The following is a 19,915-nucleotide window of genomic DNA, read 5'->3' on the forward strand; positions in this document are numbered from 1 at the left end:
ATCGGGGCATATAGAAGAAATCCAGGTCTTAAGGGCGGTAGTCCTCAGTATTATTACCTCCTCCAGCTATGCAAAGTCCAGAACAGCCCCACCGATGCTGCTCGTTGCGGACCAGGAATGATATACCAGTACCTGATGGTATCTGCTCCGTACATATGGCTCGTATGTAATATATACGAGAAACGAAACACATACTATTCGAAGAATAGCCCCACAATAGCTATAAGACCAACAGCCTCTAGGAATCCTTGAATCATGACACCAGATGACAGGCTATTTTACTTGGCGTGTTATATCCCCTCCCTCCGTCCCTCCCTTGCTGTATTGTACCATTTCCCGACTCAAGCTAAGGCCGTCCGAACCACTGCCCATGATATTTCTGATCACGGCCAGGAAGTGACCAATCACAGCCCTCCGCATCACGGTCCATTTCCAGGATCTTCGTTACCTAGATTGTTATGGTTAGCCTGGTGACCGACATATAGAGGATATGACTCGCCTACCAGATAACATAAGTTTCACACCAATCATATGGGCCCTTTCTTGTTCTTGTAGGAGATCCTTCAAGTGGGCTCTGACTTCATGAGGGTTATCCCGTAGAAACCGCCCCACCTAACTGTAATCTTCGATTACACATACCAATTTCTCAGCAGATCGCACCTTTAGGTGATCGATACAGTGCATGACACTCGTATAACAAGACAGCTCGGTTGAATGTAAGAGTATACGCCTATGTTTTGTATATGGATTAGGAAGGAGAACCATTGGCAGCAGTGTATGTACATTTGGTTCTATCAAATCTAAAGTATCTCTCTCCTCGTATCTGGTTTAACCTGGTGGGCATCATGGGTAATAGCCCACTTCACTTTGGTACACATCCCTTATGATCACCAGTAGTAACAAAGGTGGTGACGGCTGCCTCGCGTCATTCAATAGCTCAGAGCAACTAGAATCTAATACTGTGTCTCACTCCGCAACTGAGATTAGGATATCTTCGGCTACTACCAGCTACTCTTCTTTCCTGGTCCGGTCTTTGTACACACTCTAGCGGAGTTACACAGCTCTGACCAAGGGTGTGATATGTGTAGAAGGCAAATAATTTCTCCCCCGATAATAGAAACGGTAATGTGTGTATGTACGGAGTAGTTGGGAGGTTGTGCCCAATAACAGAAAGCCCCACCTTCCTAAAGCATTCTCTTAACGAAACAATTGTGGCTAAAAGCCCCTGTTAGAAATCCAAAAGAACCGAATACATTCAGTATGCCACGTCCTGGATTGGCATCTGTGGAGGCATTTGGGAAAGCTTTCTATATAGAAAGCCGAGATGCCAGGCGTCCGTAGTACCAGCACAAAGTGAAGCAGGTAATGTGTAGAATAAGTAATCGTGTTGAACGAAGAAACGCTGGCTTCAAAGCAGGTAATAGATATAATCACACAGCATCATCTTTACCGGAGAATTACGGTTACTAGGGAGAAGGGGAGATTTTAACTGGGTTGAGCCCTTCCATCGCGAGAACACAGCGCAACATACCGTGCTCTGGGCGTATACATCTTAGCCGGAAGCGTGTAACTCTTAATTATACGCTATACGTAATATAAGAGGGCCATATAACGTTCAATGAATCTTTGTCCGATATCCTGTCACGTCGTAGTCTGTTATCCTGTCACATCGTTGTAGTCTCCTGCTTTAATGGAGCAGATATCATTCCTGATCTACATTATCATCCTCTCATATACTATTGGCCGGTGCTATGCAGTCCTACTTCCTGGATGTTATGATAGATCACGTGCCTACCCCGCTCACACCACAATAGAGCCAAACGAATCTCTCCACAGTAATAAAACAATACAAAACGTTAGACTCAACTCAGTATGGAGGGAGATGGTTATAGTTTCCTCGAAGGAGTATCATCGCCATCTGAAAAATCCATCAAAGATTTAAGGACTGCTCAAAATGGGGAAAGACCAACGTTAATCGGAAACTTCACAATATGGCGAAATCCCGATTCAAAATTCTCCACTTTAGTCCGCGACCACATGCATCGAGGAGCTTCAGTATGTTATCCTCTTTTGCATGTTGTATTACATCTATACAGAGTACTGAGTATTTCTAGTCCCTGCTCTTCTATTTGGGAAAGGAGCAAAATAAACATTACATAGAGCCGAGAATTGTCCGTTACGACGGTGAGAGCACTCAGCCGCAGACCTTTGTCATTGGTACTCCCAGTGACAAGAAATCTCGGCTTGTTGTCCTATTTCGACCACTCGCTGAAGAGCTCTGTAGTGGGAATGGATTCTTTGAAATATGCTCTGGCTCCTTTGCTTGGGATGTACATCGGGTATATGATTGGTTCCAGCCGGATACAGATCGGTCTGGGTCAAGGTGGGAACCAATTTCAGTCGGCTATAACCGGGTTTTGGTTATCCAGGCAGGCACACTGGTTCGATTTAGCCCGGGTAAACGCCCGTGTGATTTCGTATGCATGGGCTACTCCGACAGCCAGGCAAACCTTACGCGAAGCGACATTGAGTTTGAATCATTGGTTGCCCCGTTCTTACGACGTATCCCTGAACACAAGAGACTCCAGATACTTTGCAGTCCTGTACTACCGGTCCAGGATCAGGGATACCAGAGCCTTAGAACAATGGAGCACAGCAGTGATCCACATCTCTCTAATCCAAACACGGAGTTAAACCCACCTTTCCGGAAAGACTGGAACACGATTACGCAGGTTATCAATACCCTGCGCAATGAGGAACAACAAATGATTCGTTTCCTTAATGGCGATCGATACGAGGACATCTTTGCAAGCAACCCACCGAGTAAAATCTCCAGAAAAACCCCTAAGTCTGAGAAGCTTCGTTATTTGCTGGATGTCCAAGCGAAGACCTGGCAGTATTTCAAGGATTACCCAGATTTTGATACCAGAAAAGACAATAATAAATTCTGGGAAAATATCTATCGCGAAGGCTTCCGTGGTGGAATGCAGAGTGCCTTTGCGGCTAAATACCGCTATGACGAGGAGAGTACACGAGCTATACTAAATCGGGGTGGAAAGATCCAGGCTCTCGCAAGCGAGCTTGCGGAGCCTGGAGTAGCTCCGTTCCTTCTTCCGGTTGTTGATCGCCTTGGTGAGATTTCATACCCCAGTATTAAAAGACTGAGCGACGAGATAAGGCATCAATGTCCTGAAACATTGCATGCAAGTTCATTGATACGTGGAAAATGGGAAATGTATGCAAAGAATTATCAGATGTTCGTAACTTCTATTGAGACAGGCATTTATTCCGATTCCTCTACCTGTATGTGAAATGTTCTCAGCAGTGGTTTTGACCAGGTCCGCGTTTGTTGGGTAAAGGGAGGGAAGGAAGGGGCAAGAAAGAATGATACCCTAGCCAGGGTGACCTATCACCTACCATGATTCGAGGAAACTTAGTCGTTGAGTCTATAATGTGGGGCGGAATCTCGAATATGGGTCCCTTCAATTTGTCTTTACATAGTACGACCAGCCGCACGTACAGAGTAGGTAGACCGAACAGTACCAAGTTCGCCCATCTGAATCAGCCGTCTGCAGCACCCTGGCCCAGGCTGCTACGTAGTACCCTACCCTGAACGTAAGCAATAGAAACAGGATGGTTGCAACCAGATAATATTCTGAAATTGTATATTCGCTAATCTTATGATAAGGAACCCTAGCGGTCTAGTAAATTACCACCAAACAGGAATTCTCTTGACTATCACGCCTTGCATAAACCGAGTCCGATCGGCCTTTGCCGAGGATGACCCGGACCTTGGATGGCTTGTGTTTACAGAAGGAGAAAGAAACAGGCCATAACTGTAATATTATTAACGATGATGCACTAGGACGCAGGGTAGGGGCTGATGTATAGGAACCTACCTCGGATAACTCGGATCAGCGAAAATTCATGTACTAGAGAAATAATGAAAGCTTCCCCAATCAGATCGCTTCTTATTTACTATCTTCATGTACTTTTCTCATAAGTCGAATTCTATCTCAGTATTATATGTCTTAGACTTTTACATTTAGATGCTTGTCCAATCTACAGTGGGTTGGTGAGAAGCGAAGCGACGGATGTCAATGTGTGAAGCACCACAATGTCTCAACTTACCCCGAGTCAAAGAACCGCACGGGCAGCTTTATATAATCTCGAATCAACAGTCTGGCATCCCGGCTTCCTTGGTCAAGTACATCTTGTGACCGAGCCAGTGACCTCGCAGTCCAATCCATTTCTACTGGCAGCCGAGACAACAGCCTGGCACCCTAGGCCCCACGCTCGACTTCCCTTTGCGACCGAGCCGGTGGCCTTGCAGTGCAACCCTTTCTTACTTGCAACTGAGCCACCAGCCTGGTATCCTAGCTCCCACACACGACTTCCCTTTGCAACTGAACAACTAGTCCGGTATTCATGCCCTCATGAACGAAACCCGTTCGAACTAGCTACTAATCGGAAATTCCAGCTCCAAAGAGCAATTACCATATGCCACCGAGCCCCTACTCACGCATTCTGAATCTCTGACCGCACGTTTTCTGCCGCCGAATTACCCAAATATATCCGATGTCGAACATGAATGCGATATTATAAGTATTATGGACGGGATACACAGCTGTATAGGGAACCTTGACTTCCACGCTGCAGCTTCACTATTAAAATCGATAGAGAGTGCCAGCCTCTATAGTCATCATGCTAGATATTACCCAGATCTACAGTTTGATTACAAACAATACAACCAGCAAAAGGGGCCGGGTGAATTGACAGTACACGAATTCTGGAAAACGTACAATCTTTGCTGGATAGCATTTACGAAGGCTACAGACATTGACCTACTTGAGGACTTGGAGGACACTCTTATACTTCTCTGTGATGATCTCGAAGAGAAAGGTCTGGTAGACTACCAGATAGGTGTTTGGGAAGACATCATTATTTCCTACTTTATTAAGAGGATTAGAGAGCTAAATGTATAGAAGAGACTCGGAAGACGCACAGACCGGTATTTGCACGCGTAAGACATGCAATTTCCTTTGACAGGCAGCACTAGAAGATACGCCAAACAAAGAAGACAGAAGAGTCTTTTCGTCTTCTTTGCTCAATACCTTGTCATAAAGCTGAAAGGTAAAATCAATAGTGTGCAGGTATATGGATGCTTTTTTTTTTTTTCCTGAGAAAGAGGCTAGTTTCCTGACTTGATGTTTCCAGGCTGATCCCGTCTCTCCTTGCTCTCGCTAATGCCCTGCATGGCTCAGATACCCCGTTAAGTGCAGTATCTGTCCGTTATACCTCTTTCCATTTGCTACTCTGCAAGAAAGATTTCTTCTCGCAATTGCCGTGCCCTTTTACATCTTCCAAGACCTGCCCGCGAGCGAGATTCTACACATCGTCGATGACCCGACTAAACATCATGGGGATGCCATGTATGCGGAATAGTGGCTAGACAAGGAATCAGCGCATGGGTCAAACGCTCTACCCTCTGAGTAGTTGGCGTGTGTGTTCATTGAGGCTCTCGAGAAGCCATCTGCATGTTATCTTAACGCTGAATAGGCATTGCCTTCGCTGGATCTCAGTCAATCGCCTTCAGAAGAATCAAAAAACACCTTTGGGAAGAATCAGCCAAGGCACCGTCAAAAAGGCACATTCTGCGCTAGCCAGGTACGAGCAGAAGCGCGAGAAGCATCAGGCGGAGATGGCGGCGCAGCAGAAGGAGCGAGAGGCAGCGCTAGAAGAGGCCAAGAAGTATGTTGTTCTAGTGGCCACATCGCTACCTCGCACCTGGCGTGTTACAAGTGGTAATTAAGGCGTTGAGTTGTGGAATGAGACGATGAAGGGGTGCGGCCAGTGGAAATAACAGATATCGCTAACATAAGTACATGGCTTTCAGGACGTGAAGGAACAAGCAAGTAGGGGGGCCAAGAAAACATGGCCTGTGTGTATCTCTTGAGGCCAGACAACCCACTATTGCATGACTCTCACGCTCCCTCAGCATAACTTCGAAATACAAAGATCAGGTTCCCTGGAAGTTTCACGGCTGCTGACTCCAACTCATCCTTTTTGAAGCCACCCATCTGTGGATATCTCTTCATATAATAGGCCCAACTTGGATTCGGTCGCTGTTCCTGGATCAACTTCCGCAGCGAGGATCGCTCAGTTGGCGACGATCCAATTAGCCTCCCACCAGGATATGTAAAACGGCAAGCAGACATGTTGAGGTTTAAAGCATGAAGAGAAAGAACGAGAAAATAAAGATCAGTGAGGTCCTTCAAGAGGTGATGAATAAGCTCTGAAAGACGGATTCGGCTCCTGTAGCTCCTGTATGGCTCATAAAAGCTCCTTAGAGCCAGCAAAACAAAGGGCTGGAGGGCTTTGCGTAATGGAATGTCCTTGAGGAGAAGGCAGCTCACAAAATTCATTGGTTGTGGAAACTCGATTATCAGGTCTTCTTCATCCCGTCGCCGTCTACAAAACTTGCGAACAGTGATGCGGTTGGCGGAGATATCGCGTGGAGGCCATATGGACAGTTTCATATGGTTGAGGTACAAGAGTTCAATAGTGGACTTGGCGAGAGGCTCGTATTGGGAAACTGAGAGAATGGGGAGTTCCGGTTCACTCAGATCGTTCTCATTATAATGCCGACTACGCTCAAACAGTGTAGTCTTGGGAGGACCTTTCGAGCACCGTGGATGGTGATACGTTTCGAGCGCTGGTCGAGGCGAAGACGTCAAGACGGGGCTTGCTGGTCCGGAGGGCAGTGTAGCGAGCCCCTCATAGGGCAGTAATTTGTTTCTCAATGCAGACGAGGGAGGAAGCGTATAGAAGGGCACGCGGTCAGAGGCCTTAGAGGGGGCTTTAGATAATAGACTGCCTAAGGACAATCGCTGGGACGAGTCCTACCGTTCCCATGAGCATACAGTGGACGAGTAGCCGCGTGAACTTACTGTCATCAAGAGCGGACTCCGGTAGCCACTGCAGAAGTTGTAGGCCATGGTCCAAGCGAGTTTAGAGCAGCGTAACAGAGGCAATGCAGTGTCCGCCAAATGACGGTGTGCGCTTGCGCAAGACTAGCGCATCATATGTACAGTGACTATGACGGCCAAAGCATGATCCTCTCTTCAGGAGTTCCGCATCTTGATAAAAGTACAATACGCCGGGGCATACTGAGACGTATGACACAGGGGAGCTTTGCCAGGGAATCCTGGACAAGGCCTGAGCCATGGAAGGCTTGAGATCAACCGCAGGCGAAGTTCTTCCCGGCCCTTCATGATTGGGCAGTTGTGATACGTTTCGACAGTGGATGATCCGTTCTTCGGTCTCTCCGCCTGCATGCAATCTCCGAAATACTGTGCTCTGAAATGAGCATACCACACTGAACTATTCCGGACACGGATAAAGGGAGGTGGACGGGGGCTTGTCAGTCTCCCAAGGAATTGCGCAATACCAAGCAGCTGATCACATTCTATTGGTTGTGTTGTCAGGTGGTTTCTAAGCGACCCAGCATATGTCCTGTTCTAGGCCACCTCTCTAAAGTCTGTGACTGGTAATGTGTCATTGATTGTCTCATCCTCCTCCCTGGACCGTATTACATAAGCTCAAACTCTGCCAAGCTGGAAGCCCGATCATCCCCGCAGTCGAGCTATGACCTGCTCGAACAATATACGCACAACGACCATGAAGTGGACATGGACCAACAGGGGTATGAATATATTAATAGTGGGGTAATAACTGAAAAATCTCCTGTACATTCTTTGTCTGTTGAAGAGAATGCACTTGGGCATCCTGACCGTCCAGATTCAGCGGAGCACTTGACTTCTGCCGATCATCAACAGGAGTGGCAGCAAGCTATGGAGCATGGCTTCAACGTATGTGTCAGCATAGGCCGAAGTTTTCATAACTTCTAACCCAATCATGCAGCTAGATATTGTTCTTCTTAGGCACTTTGGTACGGCTCAAGGATTGGTCCGGCAAGGACCAATCATTCACAAGCTAGCCCCAAATTCCACGGGTACTAGACCCCGGAGGGCACATCCCTGCGTCCAGGGGATCTCCATCTGGAGGCCTATTAGAGGGGGCCTCGGGGCTGAGAACGGTCTATTCAAAGTCTATCCCGGATCCCAAGGGATCAGAACGGATAATGAGCTGCGAGACAGTCAAATCAGCACTCTTGAAATACGAATTCGTGCTGATCAGATCTTTATTGCACATGGCGGGCTCTGGATAGAGGAAGGTAACGGAAACGGCATCCTGATGTGGATGGGAGTGTCGGTGGATATCATTGGCCTACACATTGACCAATACTGCCTCCCTTTCGTTGCAGGAGCGTACAATGCCTCGAGATTCCTCTCGCGAACAGTGCCACCTGGGCTGGTCAAAGCAGAGACCCAGGCAACTCTAGCCGACTCCTTTTTCCCGCAAGAGAGGCTAGTAATGGCAGGCAACCATCGCTCGGACACTGCGGACGCGTTCCTCCGTAGTGCGATACCTTACACCTCCCGGATCCTGGAGTATTTTACGAACCTGGATCCGACCGGTCTTATTCTAGCAGCTTGTCCCGCTGGTGAAGATCCGAGGTTGGCATTTCTCACCGTGGACCGGGGTACTGACCTAAGGAAATGGTTTCTTCGTGCTCTTGCTGTACGATATCTCATTCGGCGCTATCATTCGAGAGGTGGTACATTAGAGGACTTTATCCGGGCGGACGGATTACCCAAAACGTCACGGTTAATCAACACTATTAGGCACGGTAAAAAGCTGTATTGGATAGAGTTATCGTTGAGAAAGCCAGGTATCTGGATTACCCTCCTGAATGTAATGTCTCGGCTTGATCATATCACCTGGGAAGAGGTATTCTCCATACCGGACTCGATACACCGGTACCCAACACTTTTGGAAATCCCGGAAGAATGGTCTCCACTTATGGAGGGTTGCAGTCAGTTGTTGGGCTCACTCGCGCCTCCGGGCGCCTCTGATGGATGCGTCACCCCCGGTCAGAGTTTTGATTAATTAGTTAGGTCATTCAATAAGAGGGAATGGCGTCGCAGGCAGACCCGCACTTGTCGCTGAGTGGGGCTCATCAAAAATGAGCCTACAGGCCAGGGCGGCCACCCCTTGCTCGACCCGATTGAGACAATCCGAATATGTTCAGTCCACAAGAAACAACGCAGACAGGCCCTGCCTAACTACGACGTATGTCTTCAATCGACATCGTTCAACTTCAATTCGTACGCCTACACGTTCCAGTGTCTTAACAACGTGAGTTCCTCTTTAACAGATATATTCGAGGTGCGTCTGACGTGCCGTCAATGTATTTGGCCAATTCGGCCCGACCGTCCGTTTCAGTGGAGGCGCTGGACCTGTTCCCTTTTTCTTTTATTACTTCTCTGACTCCGGCGGTGTTATACGCGCCTGCTACGTCAATGTAGAGATTAGAAATTACGTAAGCTAATAGTGTTCAGTTGTGGTTGGTCTGGACTCATGTAGTTCTTTCGAGGAGGCAATACAGCTAGGCACTCAACGCTACATGTTTTCACATCCCCTTGAACATGGCGGCGTTATGTTTTTTATTCGGTTATACAGAGTATGGGGCCATTTGATTTCGCAACACTTCAGCGATTCTTCTTAGCAATCTATAAATAAAAGCATCCTCTTACCTGCATGTACATCGCAGAGAGCTAGCATCTTTCACTGCTAGTTAAGTCTATTTACCCTGCCCTTTGCGCCTCCCATAAAATGTCGTCAAAGCCCTGGCAGCTCAACATTTCCAACCTATTAAATACGGTTGCTCTTCCGATTGACATGGAACCCTGTGATACCGACATTGAGAATAATACGAGGTAATGATCCTGTTATCAATAATATCTTATACTACTGAATGATCGTGTGTTTAAACTGAGGTCCTGCTAGAACATCTCAGCCGATCTCTCCCGGCCAAGGTACCAAGCAAACCACCCAAGTCAGGGAAAGATTGATTGAACCGAGTTTTGAATGTCCGGTGGAGGGGTGTCGGAGGGACCTCCGAGATTATTCTGGGTGGCTGCGTCATTGCCTCAGGGAGCACCCCCAAGGGTTTATAGAGATTAGACATGTGGGTTTCTGATGTATTTTGGTCCGCAATGTAAATGTATTGAACTGCATCATTTTCAGAGGCGCACATAATACTGGCTCATTGGTCTCTGCGCTTAGATATCGCCTCACAATTACGTGTTAAACTACCTTATGCCATTCATTCCTCAACGCGACCACGCTGTCTAACTTTAGTAAGTTTCGCCTCATCCAATCATGGCCCTCAAATGATGCACTTTCGCGCCCTCAACAACCGAAAAGAATTCGAAATTCCAGTAACCATTATTTACGCTCTACTGTACTATCGGTGGTAGGGACATGTCACTATCAACTAGGCCCTCCATAATGATACATACGATGATTGGACAGGGGGTTAGCTTCTTGAGCCAACTTAAATCCTGGATAGTCATCGATGGGCAGTGGGGTCGAGACTAGCCTATGGAGCACTAGCTAGAACGGACTCACAGCCTATTGAAGCCAGAGACTAGTAATACTAGGTAATAAGCCAGCTTCCTTAGGTCAATTCATTTCCTGTTATTTTCCGTGTGCAGTCAGTTTCTACTGAACGGGATCCCAGCTTTGAAGTAGAATATGCACTTGTTACGCGATGCTTGAGATTTGCCTCCTCCGTTGATCTAAGGGGGGATTGTAGCCGTCTGTCCAATCCATTCAACGAACGGCTATAATACTTATTAGATTTCTCTGCCTAAATAGCTTAAGTTGATGAGTGACGCAGTTTACATGATTCAATTTTCTCATTCAGTTCAGCTGCCTTGCCCTTCACGTCACCAAGATCTGCCTTCTACTTGTGAGTCTTCTCCATATCTATTCATACAAAGAAATATGAAGAAAAAAAATTGACACGGTTAACTTTCAATGCTGAAGTAATGTTTCCTTCAGTCCTATCACGCTGCCTGCGAGCCTATGATACTACGGGCATTAGAATAACCAGGGGCACCACCACCACCATCATCCTCTACGCGAAGAAGATAAAACGCCAAGTGCCCTCAACATTGAGCTATCTGGAATGTATAATGTGGCTTTTGGTGTTCTATGGTTCCGGTCACTTGATACCGTCTGGTCCTTGAGCGTATTGCGACTAGACTACCTGGCGTTTCCTGATTAGTTCCGCTGTCCCAAAACTGCCAAGTTTGAAGGTTTGTCTGTGTACAGCTCGTTGAGCCGAAAATCATCGGTGGGAAGCTAACTAATTCTCGTTGCACTGAGCGAAGGAAGATCAATACGTCCCTACTTGTGAGACAGTAGCGGGCTCCCCGAAAACCCTTTCGTAAACATCGCCGAGGATTTCCGCGTTGATTCGCAGAGTAGGAGAGGTGTAACGACTCTGCAGTAGGGATTTGATTGCTCCCTGAAGAAGCCGCTGGAGGGCTTTTCGCTCCACTAACTCTGATAGGCGGGAATTATGGGTTGCTAACAGAACCAGCATTTTACCACATCGTCTGCCATCTGATTAACAGGTATACACTATTTGAACGGAGTTTCAGCATACGCATGACCCATTCCAAAGATATTAGTGACCACTGGTCGACCATTGATGCCATCAAAAGCCTCCGTGCTTAAAATCGCAGAATCGATGCAAATTTTGCATGCATGACGCAGTTCCGACGGTAGCTCGCGGTACGTATACGGACCCTCACCTCCGGCCTGATCCGAGGGCGGCGGATTTAGCGCAGGCCGAACCTCGCTGGACAGGCGCGCCATGCTGGTAGCACTCTGGCTTTGTGTAATCGAAAGAGCGACCTGCTGCGACTTCGAGCAGGACTTTACGGCACCAGAAACAGGGACTTTTGGTTGTCGCGCGAGGTGGAGAACGTAATACAGGATAGGCCGGTAAATAAGGTAGCGGGCACTATAATACTCAGACCGCATATTGGCAACTTTGATATCGTCCGATGGAGGATCCCCATCTTCCCATCTCAGGAAATCGGGGAGTATACTTCGCCACTGCTCAAGTATGCTGCTCAAGATATCCACTTTAGTGGAAGACCAGTAACCCTGGTCATGTTCTGTTTGCCATTACTAAAGTCTGCTTATCCTACATCAGTAGAAATCCTACCTTCAACTTTGTACAACTCGGTATGGACGTGGTAAAGAGTCTTCTGGAGGAAGATCTGCGCCGAGTATAAAGACATCATCCTCGTTACAGTGGTAATGTCTCGCTGGTTTAGAGTGAAACGACCGCTTGGGAGAAGAACATCATCTCTGTACAGCGAAATACCGCTATTAGGGAGATTAAGCTGGGCCAGAATTTCACTTGATTGGATATTAAGCCTTGCGATTAAATCATACTGATATGAGCTTACCTTTCCAGCTGGAAACAGGTCCAATACGCAAAATTGTAAAGGTCCTTCACAGCACCATCACGCATCTCCCGATACCGTTGTCTGTACAGATTAGCCCTTTTCTCAACATTGAAGTGACTGGTAAACCATACGATCGAACCAATACCTGACAGGCTCGAGCAGCCTGGGAGATCCACCCATAGCTCTGGAAAGGATGAGCCAGTTGGCCGGAATACAGGCCCGCGAGCAATGCCGCCTGGACATGCTGCAGACTATTCACGCCCTGGAAAATTCCAAGAATACTGGCTGCATAGGCGTAAAACGCCAATCCAGGAATGACATCATGGTTCCCGATGATGGTACTCTTTCGACCGTTATCCATAAAATGAGAACGGAAGCGATCAATTTGCGAGGCAACTATCAAGTCTCTTTCTCCGGGAGGAAGGACACTGCGCGACAATGTTCCCGGAGTCTGTGGGATCCGTTCTTCCCTAAGGTCAATGATGTGATCCACGATGGGACCTGGGACCGGTCGGTCCCGGACTTCGCAGATACTGCCCAACGCAAGGACCAGCAAGACTATGGCATTGTCAATTGACTTTTCGACCCTCCTGAGCCCTGACCCAGGCCTGATGGTGACTGCAGATCCCGCATAGCAACCTGTATCTTGACGAGCATCGCACAAGCGCCTCCGCTTCCCACTCTTCTGCTTCTGGTCCTCGGTGCTGGGACAGTATGTCGTGATGAACCGTTCAACGTTCCATTGTATTTCTGTGTCGCAAAGGAATGGATGGAACTTATACAAGTGCTCCATATAACTGTTCAAGTAGCGACGTATCACACTCGGGCCGACTGTCACCCAGCCAGCGTCATCTAGTCCATTATCCGCGAGCTTCGATTGCGGCTGGTTGATGCCACCCCATGGCTCGCGGATGGAGGGGTGGTACATGTACTGTTCTCCCACGGCAGTGCTGAGGTCGGTCGATGTGGTTAATGCCTTTGGAGTTTCACTGGTCTCGTCACCTTCACCACTTCCGTAGGCGCGGATGAGGCCGTGACTTTCTTCCAACTCTGTCACATAATCGTCGTCATACCCCTCAGGTAGGAATTCCCTGATGGAAGGCCATATTAGTAACCTCTCAGCCGTAGTGATAAATTCGACGGGAAAGGCTAACTGGCTATTTCTGCCAGTTACGAAAACCTGGTTACTGCTGAGGGTGTCGGCGCCTGGATTTATATTACTATCATTCCCACCTTGAGATAACGTTCTGTTCTCGAAAGTACCGGGGAGGTTTCCCTTGCGCAAGTATTGGAGAGGCTGCTCTCTGAGAATGGCACCAGGGTTCAGCTTCATCACCAGGAAGCTGTGCTTGACCTGCGCATCTTCCACAGATGATAAACGCTCCTCGAAGCTCTCGCCCAACTTTCGTATCCGATCCAGGAGCTGTTGGAGCTCTCTGTCCTTTCTGTCCCGATCTCAACACAAATACATAATACCCGGCAGGGAGCGAGGAGAACAACTAACTTATAAGTCGGCATTTTGTAGACGCATGACAGATCGTACTCCTCGCAATGTGTACACCTCGGCCCTTTCTCATCGCATCTTACTTTCCGAACTCGACATTGATCACAGGCCTGGTATGGTCGGAGGCTTGTTAGGAACAATAACGATCGATCTGTATTTGTGACCTACCTGTGTCGCGCGACGGACTCTGGACCGTCGAGAAAGGCCAGACAGCAAAGTGTCACGGTGGCCAAAGGAGTGGATCAATCTCTGCGGTTCCTCATTCCGACCGCCGTGAACAAGCTGGGGCAATTCCCTGTCTCCGCGGAAATGTAGTAATGAATGGGCTGCCTCGTACTCTATACGCTCAAGGGGAGATGCATTCACCTGGCCGTGGCTTTCCAGAGGTGGTACCACAATCCAGGAGGTGTTGGTCTCGCGTGGGATAGACATGGTCCATGCAATCGTCAGCAAGTCGAGGAGAGTGTCAAGGTTCCCTCCCGTCCTACAATGATGTTCAGATTAGTTTCTTGTTACCTCCAATTCTCGAGCCTTGATTAAGGCTGACTGAGTGCTTCTCTCCGAGAAGAGGATGCCAGAACAACCATGAACGCTAGTCACAAAGAGCTTTATTTAGAAGTAAATACTATAAGAGAAGCGATGAGGAGATGAGGGACGATAAATACTAGTAGTAGAGTTTAGGGAAATTGATAATGTACCTTGCGGCATCCTTGATGTCCTGCATGCATACGAAGCGATCAGCAGCCATACGTTTCCCCTCATGTTGTTCGAAAGGAAGTGGGCGCTGGAGCTGATGGTTGACATATTGAGGGTTCCCCAATTTTACTAATTATTTACTTTTCCGCCAAGGACAGCCTTCCATCTCTAACTTGGTTGTGACCACTCCCACCATTTGATTGGTTGTAGCCGCTCTCCACTTGGCTGTGACTGCTCACTAAGTTGGTTGGGACCACTCCCAGCACTTGATTGGTTGTAGCCGCTCTTCACTTGGCTGTGACCGCTCACACCTTGGTTGCGATCACTCCCATCACTTGACTGATTGCCCTCCGTAGCCGCTCACTACTTGGCTGTGACCGCTCCTCTCACTTCATGCCAGGCCTCCTTTTCCGCCAGATGCGACAGCTGTTATTGGAGAACCATGCCTAAGAGATCATTTAGCCAGTTAGAGGGATCTAGTCTGTACGAGAATTCTCGCGGCTACCTCGAATCGGTCGCGAAGGAAACGATCAATATTGACGAAGTGGCTCGAGCAAAGTGCAAAGAATTGATGGCTGAACTTGATAAACACGTTGACTTCGTTCTGAAGTCAGACTCCCAGACCATAGATGAATTTATCCGCATAACACTGGGACGAGCTAGCCATCTTGAGTATCTTCAACGTGTTGCACATGGGCAGGAATCGCAGATAATACGGGAAAGGAGGTCCTTCTACGGGAACATGTTATATAACGCTCTACTTGTACAAGCTCACGAATACGGAGGTTTGCGCCTCGGGAGAATCGTTATTATTTCCATTACGCCAAACAAATTGTTTTCCTTGCGTCATTCGATTCATGTCATAATCGAACACATACAGGAAGTCGGTCAACGCTTACGTCACATCGAGCCTCCCAAGACATTTTTCAACAGATTGGCGCACGAGAGTCAAAAACGATGGTCAAGCAGCGGCGAAGTCATTGAGGAGACGCTAGAAGATGTTGGGCTTAGTCAGGAGGCTTTAGAATGGGTCAAGAAGACAAAAGAGCAGATTGCTCAGAGTAGCCAACCTCAGGCTCTGAATGATATCAGCGATGTCGATATACTGAGACTCCTCTGCTGGATGATTCCCCGAGAGAATGCCTGGGAACCCGGGTATAACCAAACTGCAAAGTCCGAGATAGTACCACATGGCTGACTTTACTAGGGTCAATCAAACTAGAAAGGATCTGGGTCCGTTCTTCATCGAAATGGCTCGTCGTGTTAGAGCATCTGATCTCCCCGAGCGCGACAAATGCGCCGTAGTAGAGGCCATCGTTGCCGTGGTCCAGTCGAACCACTCATTCGCAGAAGCTTTAGATCTTGCCGTCCGCCTATTGGAGCATAGTAATCTGCCTCGGTATCTGCATGGCTTGGTTGCCCTTCAAAAAAGCAACCTTTATCGACTGAATTCCAGTCCTGAGAAATCTGAAGAGGCGATTAGCAAATATTATTGCGATACCAAGGCTTATGAAAACGAACGACGTACTGCAATCGCCACAGCCAATGATCGAAGGCCTAAAGAGATGGCCGACCTATTTAAAGGAGGAATGGAGGAAAGACTAGCGGCCGTTGAGGATTCCCTATGGCGGTCCCACCTTGAGAATTTGGTTCAACAGGAGAATTATTCGCGCGCGTTACTCGAGGCTACAGCGCGGCCCTTCCAACCACGCTGTCAGATGGGTCGCCTTCTTTCACCCCACATTAGTATCACCATGGGAAAGATATTCATAGTTCACGGTCGCCATCAATCGGCTCAGACTTGTTTTGAGGGCACCTTGTTTGAGGCGCCAATGTATGCAGAGCAGGTGAAGACCCTCCGCCTCAATATCGTGTGTCGACTGGCAGATGTCTATTGTGACCTGAACAAGCCCGCAAAAGCTCTCAGGCTCCTAAAGGAAGAAAATAGGAAACTCATTAAGGATTATCAGCCTCAACGGAAGGCGAAACGTCTGCTTTTAGCGCTTGTCGATGCCTATCTTGCTGATGGATGCTACATAGATGCTTTATCGACCCTATGCGACTCCAGACTTGACTTCCACAAGGAAAACAAAGATATAACTGACCAATTCATGCACGTACGGTGTCAGTTTGCGCGTGCTCGTCTACATTGTTTCACCTCCAGATTTGAGGATGGTTATCGTGAATGGGTCGCGGCGTTAGCACTGGTGGAGAAATACCCCGATTTTGAGGACGAAGGCTTTGCGGCGGGAATTTGTCAACTTTCCATGGCCTGGGCATGTCTTGAATTAGGAGATAGGGACTCGGGCTATAGCGCGTTCATGAAAGCAAAGACCTTTCTGGAGAACTCCCCTCCTAATTATTGGCTACCGACAATCCAGAAATCTTGGTTTGACTATGTTTCTGAGAAATTGCACCAAAAAGCCGGGTGGCCACCGATCCAACAACACTCGCCAAGACCGACCCCACCTGTCGGCTCACATAATACAGTTACCCCGCCCTCACATCATCTCCTATCCCCTGAATCACTTTCCAGCGAGACCATCCACTCCTACATGTAAAATTATGGCTCCACCACCGCTATGGACATTTTGCTGCGATGTGGTTGGCAGCGAAGCTAAGAAAGAGCTCACGGGAGATATTCAGCATCTGCTGCAGAACGGGTGGAATTTAACCGAAACCAATGATGGCATCACAAAGGACTTTGCTTTCATGTCCACTGACAACGCCTTAGTGAGTTGCACTCCGATGCCTTCGTATACCCGCCTCTCGGTTAACAATTCAGGACTTTTATACACTTGTCAGTGCGAGTTCTATAACACACCATCATCATGCCGTCCTCACGCTGGTAAATGTGACGTCTCACTTTTCGAAATACGTGCTGAAAACCCAACCTACAGACAGGAGAAGTTGCGTCGGCTGTGTGGACGACTCATCAACCTAGTAAAGGCCTTTCGAGACGTGATCATAATATGGCCTTGATATGTGATATAATCGCGGGCGTTTTGAGCAATGATGAACGTGTGTGGCACCAGATCAACGCCGTTACAAATGACAACAAATGGCGGAGGAAAGAAGAACAGAGATGCGGTGCTGCCACCACTCGAGCACTCCGATTCAAACACAATTCATATGTCACGGTAAGGTAGATGCTCTTGGGAACCATCTATCTCCCCTAACCGGCACAGGACTTTGCACGTGCTTTAGGCGTTGCCGCGGAACGCGAGCTACTTGGAGGCTCCATTAGGATACATACCAGACCTCCTTTTGTTGAAGTCACTTGCGAGGGCAACCTCGAATCAAAGTTGGCCCTCTGGCTGGACTTCATGACCGCTTTGGTGAGGCCACCAGAAATGATCGAAGACAAGGATTCAGAAACGGTGCCATCTGGTGGGAAATCCTATACTTTTGAATCCGTAGACATGGCTCTGGTATGTATTATTCCGCTGTGGAACTGCAAGTAAATCTCACGAGGACAGAATTTTCACGCCCTTCTTCATAGAGCCTCCATATCAAATGGCCACCCCGTGGAGTCATACATCACAGGGACTGGCACAGCGATCAATGTAACACTCATACATTCAGATAACGAACAAATGGTAGAACTGTTCAGTATATTCTCGGATGTTTCAAGTGGCAAGAAGTATGTCTCTTACCAAAGCGAGCATGAACCAGAACAAAGACAATGGTATTTTGGTAGCCAAACAAAAGTCATGGTAAGTCTGATATCAGCTGAGCGTGTGGATCATTGCCTAACACGCACAGAACTTTGCTCGTGCTGTAGCACTTGTTGCTAGCCCTGTCGAACTTTGGTCCATAGTATCCGACTACAATAGTGTGCTGTTGTCCATGAATAGCAAAGCTTGTGTGGGATTAGGTCCTTGGCTGGACCTTCTGTTAACGCGTTTGGTGAAGCCCGACAAGGAGAATGAGGTGCCAAGATGTGATAGTGCACCCTGAAGTCCTATCGACCAATATTTGGCTTGATTTACACAGCGACTCTCTTAGCTTTACATTGTCCAAATTCTCTACTGTATTCGGTGCCTATCCGGTCTTGGATTGTATACTTCACGGTCTTCTGTCCCCTATCAGTTCAACGGGACTGCCGCTTGCTAGATACGTACTTCGTTCTAAAAAACAGTAAACCTTTATAGTACTGAGCACCCTACGCAATGACTTCCGTAGCCCCTAACTGCTATTAATGCTCCGGGATCACAAAAAAATATCACAGTTCCTACCGTAACTCCTTATTGGCCGTGCGTCGTCATCGATGATTTTTTCTTGGCACGTCCGCCTTACTAACGTTAAATCTGGTTGAATTTCTATTCTGAGGTGCTACTACACAGGACTCAACTATTATACCTATCTATATCATTTGACTGTGCGGGTTTACTGCCATGCGGTGATTCCTGTGCAACTGTTGGTCAAGCGGATCGCCGTTCAGATCTACCGCGGCAGCGTAAGGCCTAGTCTCTGTCTTTTCGGCATGTGACACAGCTTCTTCTTTGTCTCTCGGCGGTCCGAATACACACAGAATCAAAGGTGATACAGGGTTCACAGGAGGAACAAATGCCCTGATATTTTAGAACCGAGTGTTATGCGTGTTTTCCTGGTTTTACCATGTTTCCCACGATATATTCTGCACACGACACCTCAGCGCTTGCTCCCGCTTGTGACAGGATCATCAACTGGATTGGGGGCAACCCAGTGAGTCCACGCACACATTATTCATTAACGCGCAACAGCTAAGCAGAAAGAACAATTATCACCGATTGATAAACACAGGTCGTAATGTATATAGTCTATCATACTAAATCAATCAAGCCCATACATAGATCCTTCCAGTAAATGTCCTACAGTGATCTGCGAAATGAGCCTGCCCCCAAAAATACTCTTTGGTGTTTTATGCCAATATTGACCAGTACCTATATGGTAAATATCTTCTTGGCTTTTTATATGAAACTCTAGATGATTGAAATTAATGATATAAGAACCGTTAGGAAGTGTTCCCAGGACGGCAAAAGTATTTCTTTGTGAGTCTGAAAAAGCTTGGCAAAGGACGTTGAAAGCCGAAGAAACTGAAGTTCTGATATTAAATAGATAATAGATCGACTATGAGATTGCTAATACATCAGCATTTTCTATCATAAACATCGTTCATTCATGCAAAGCAGTATCAAAATAGCATGTTCAAACAAAACATGCCAAGGTTAGCGAGTTGGTGGGACTAAGTCGGCGTAGTAGAAGCCTCAAAACCACGCGCATATGTATCCCACTAGAATGATGCTGAAATTAATTCCAAGCGTGGTGTACTGACGGA

The 19,915-nt window shown here is 47.6% G+C and overlaps 6 protein-coding genes across 6 annotated transcripts; 4 read left to right on the forward strand and 2 right to left on the reverse strand.

Annotated features, from left to right (window-relative positions):
- Positions 1-1,872: 1,872 nt before the first annotated feature.
- On the forward strand, positions 1,873-3,311 carry AKAW2_31500S (uncharacterized protein; the record flags this gene model as incomplete). The annotated part of the gene is made up of 2 exons (XM_041688132.1): positions 1,873-2,055; positions 2,115-3,311. 2 exons carry the CDS (start codon positions 1,873-1,875, stop codon positions 3,309-3,311), a joined length of 1,380 nt encoding a protein of 459 aa, XP_041541947.1.
- A 2,673-nt stretch (positions 3,312-5,984) lies between these two features.
- AKAW2_31501A (uncharacterized protein) lies at positions 5,985-6,998 on the reverse strand (the record flags this gene model as incomplete). Its single annotated transcript, XM_041688133.1, has 2 exons — positions 5,985-6,902; positions 6,951-6,998. The coding sequence occupies 2 exons, from the start codon at positions 6,996-6,998 to the stop codon at positions 5,985-5,987; spliced, it is 966 nt and encodes a 321-aa protein (XP_041541948.1).
- A 693-nt stretch (positions 6,999-7,691) lies between these two features.
- AKAW2_31502S (uncharacterized protein) lies at positions 7,692-9,012 on the forward strand (the record flags this gene model as incomplete). Its single annotated transcript, XM_041688134.1, has 2 exons — positions 7,692-7,871; positions 7,924-9,012. 2 exons carry the CDS (start codon positions 7,692-7,694, stop codon positions 9,010-9,012), a joined length of 1,269 nt encoding a protein of 422 aa, XP_041541949.1.
- Positions 9,013-11,308: 2,296 nt separating this feature from the next.
- Positions 11,309-14,647, reverse strand: AKAW2_31503A (Zn(II)2Cys6 transcription factor; the record flags this gene model as incomplete). Its single annotated transcript, XM_041688136.1, has 8 exons — positions 11,309-11,531; positions 11,582-12,098; positions 12,149-12,345; positions 12,396-12,476; positions 12,527-13,840; positions 13,900-14,009; positions 14,068-14,383; positions 14,598-14,647. The coding sequence occupies 8 exons, from the start codon at positions 14,645-14,647 to the stop codon at positions 11,309-11,311; spliced, it is 2,808 nt and encodes a 935-aa protein (XP_041541950.1).
- Positions 14,648-15,037: 390 nt separating this feature from the next.
- On the forward strand, positions 15,038-17,156 carry AKAW2_31504S (uncharacterized protein; the record flags this gene model as incomplete). Its single annotated transcript, XM_041688137.1, has 2 exons — positions 15,038-15,750; positions 15,803-17,156. 2 exons carry the CDS (start codon positions 15,038-15,040, stop codon positions 17,154-17,156), a joined length of 2,067 nt encoding a protein of 688 aa, XP_041541951.1.
- Positions 17,157-17,307: 151 nt separating this feature from the next.
- Positions 17,308-18,555, forward strand: AKAW2_31505S (uncharacterized protein; the record flags this gene model as incomplete). The annotated part of the gene is made up of 6 exons (XM_041688138.1): positions 17,308-17,328; positions 17,381-17,443; positions 17,496-17,735; positions 17,784-18,026; positions 18,075-18,311; positions 18,361-18,555. The coding sequence occupies 6 exons, from the start codon at positions 17,308-17,310 to the stop codon at positions 18,553-18,555; spliced, it is 999 nt and encodes a 332-aa protein (XP_041541952.1).
- Positions 18,556-19,915: the final 1,360 nt, after the last annotated feature.

This window comes from Aspergillus luchuensis, chromosome 3 (assembly GCF_016861625.1).
Source record: "Aspergillus luchuensis IFO 4308 DNA, chromosome 3, nearly complete sequence".
Lineage (NCBI taxonomy): Eukaryota > Fungi > Ascomycota > Eurotiomycetes > Eurotiales > Aspergillaceae > Aspergillus > Aspergillus luchuensis.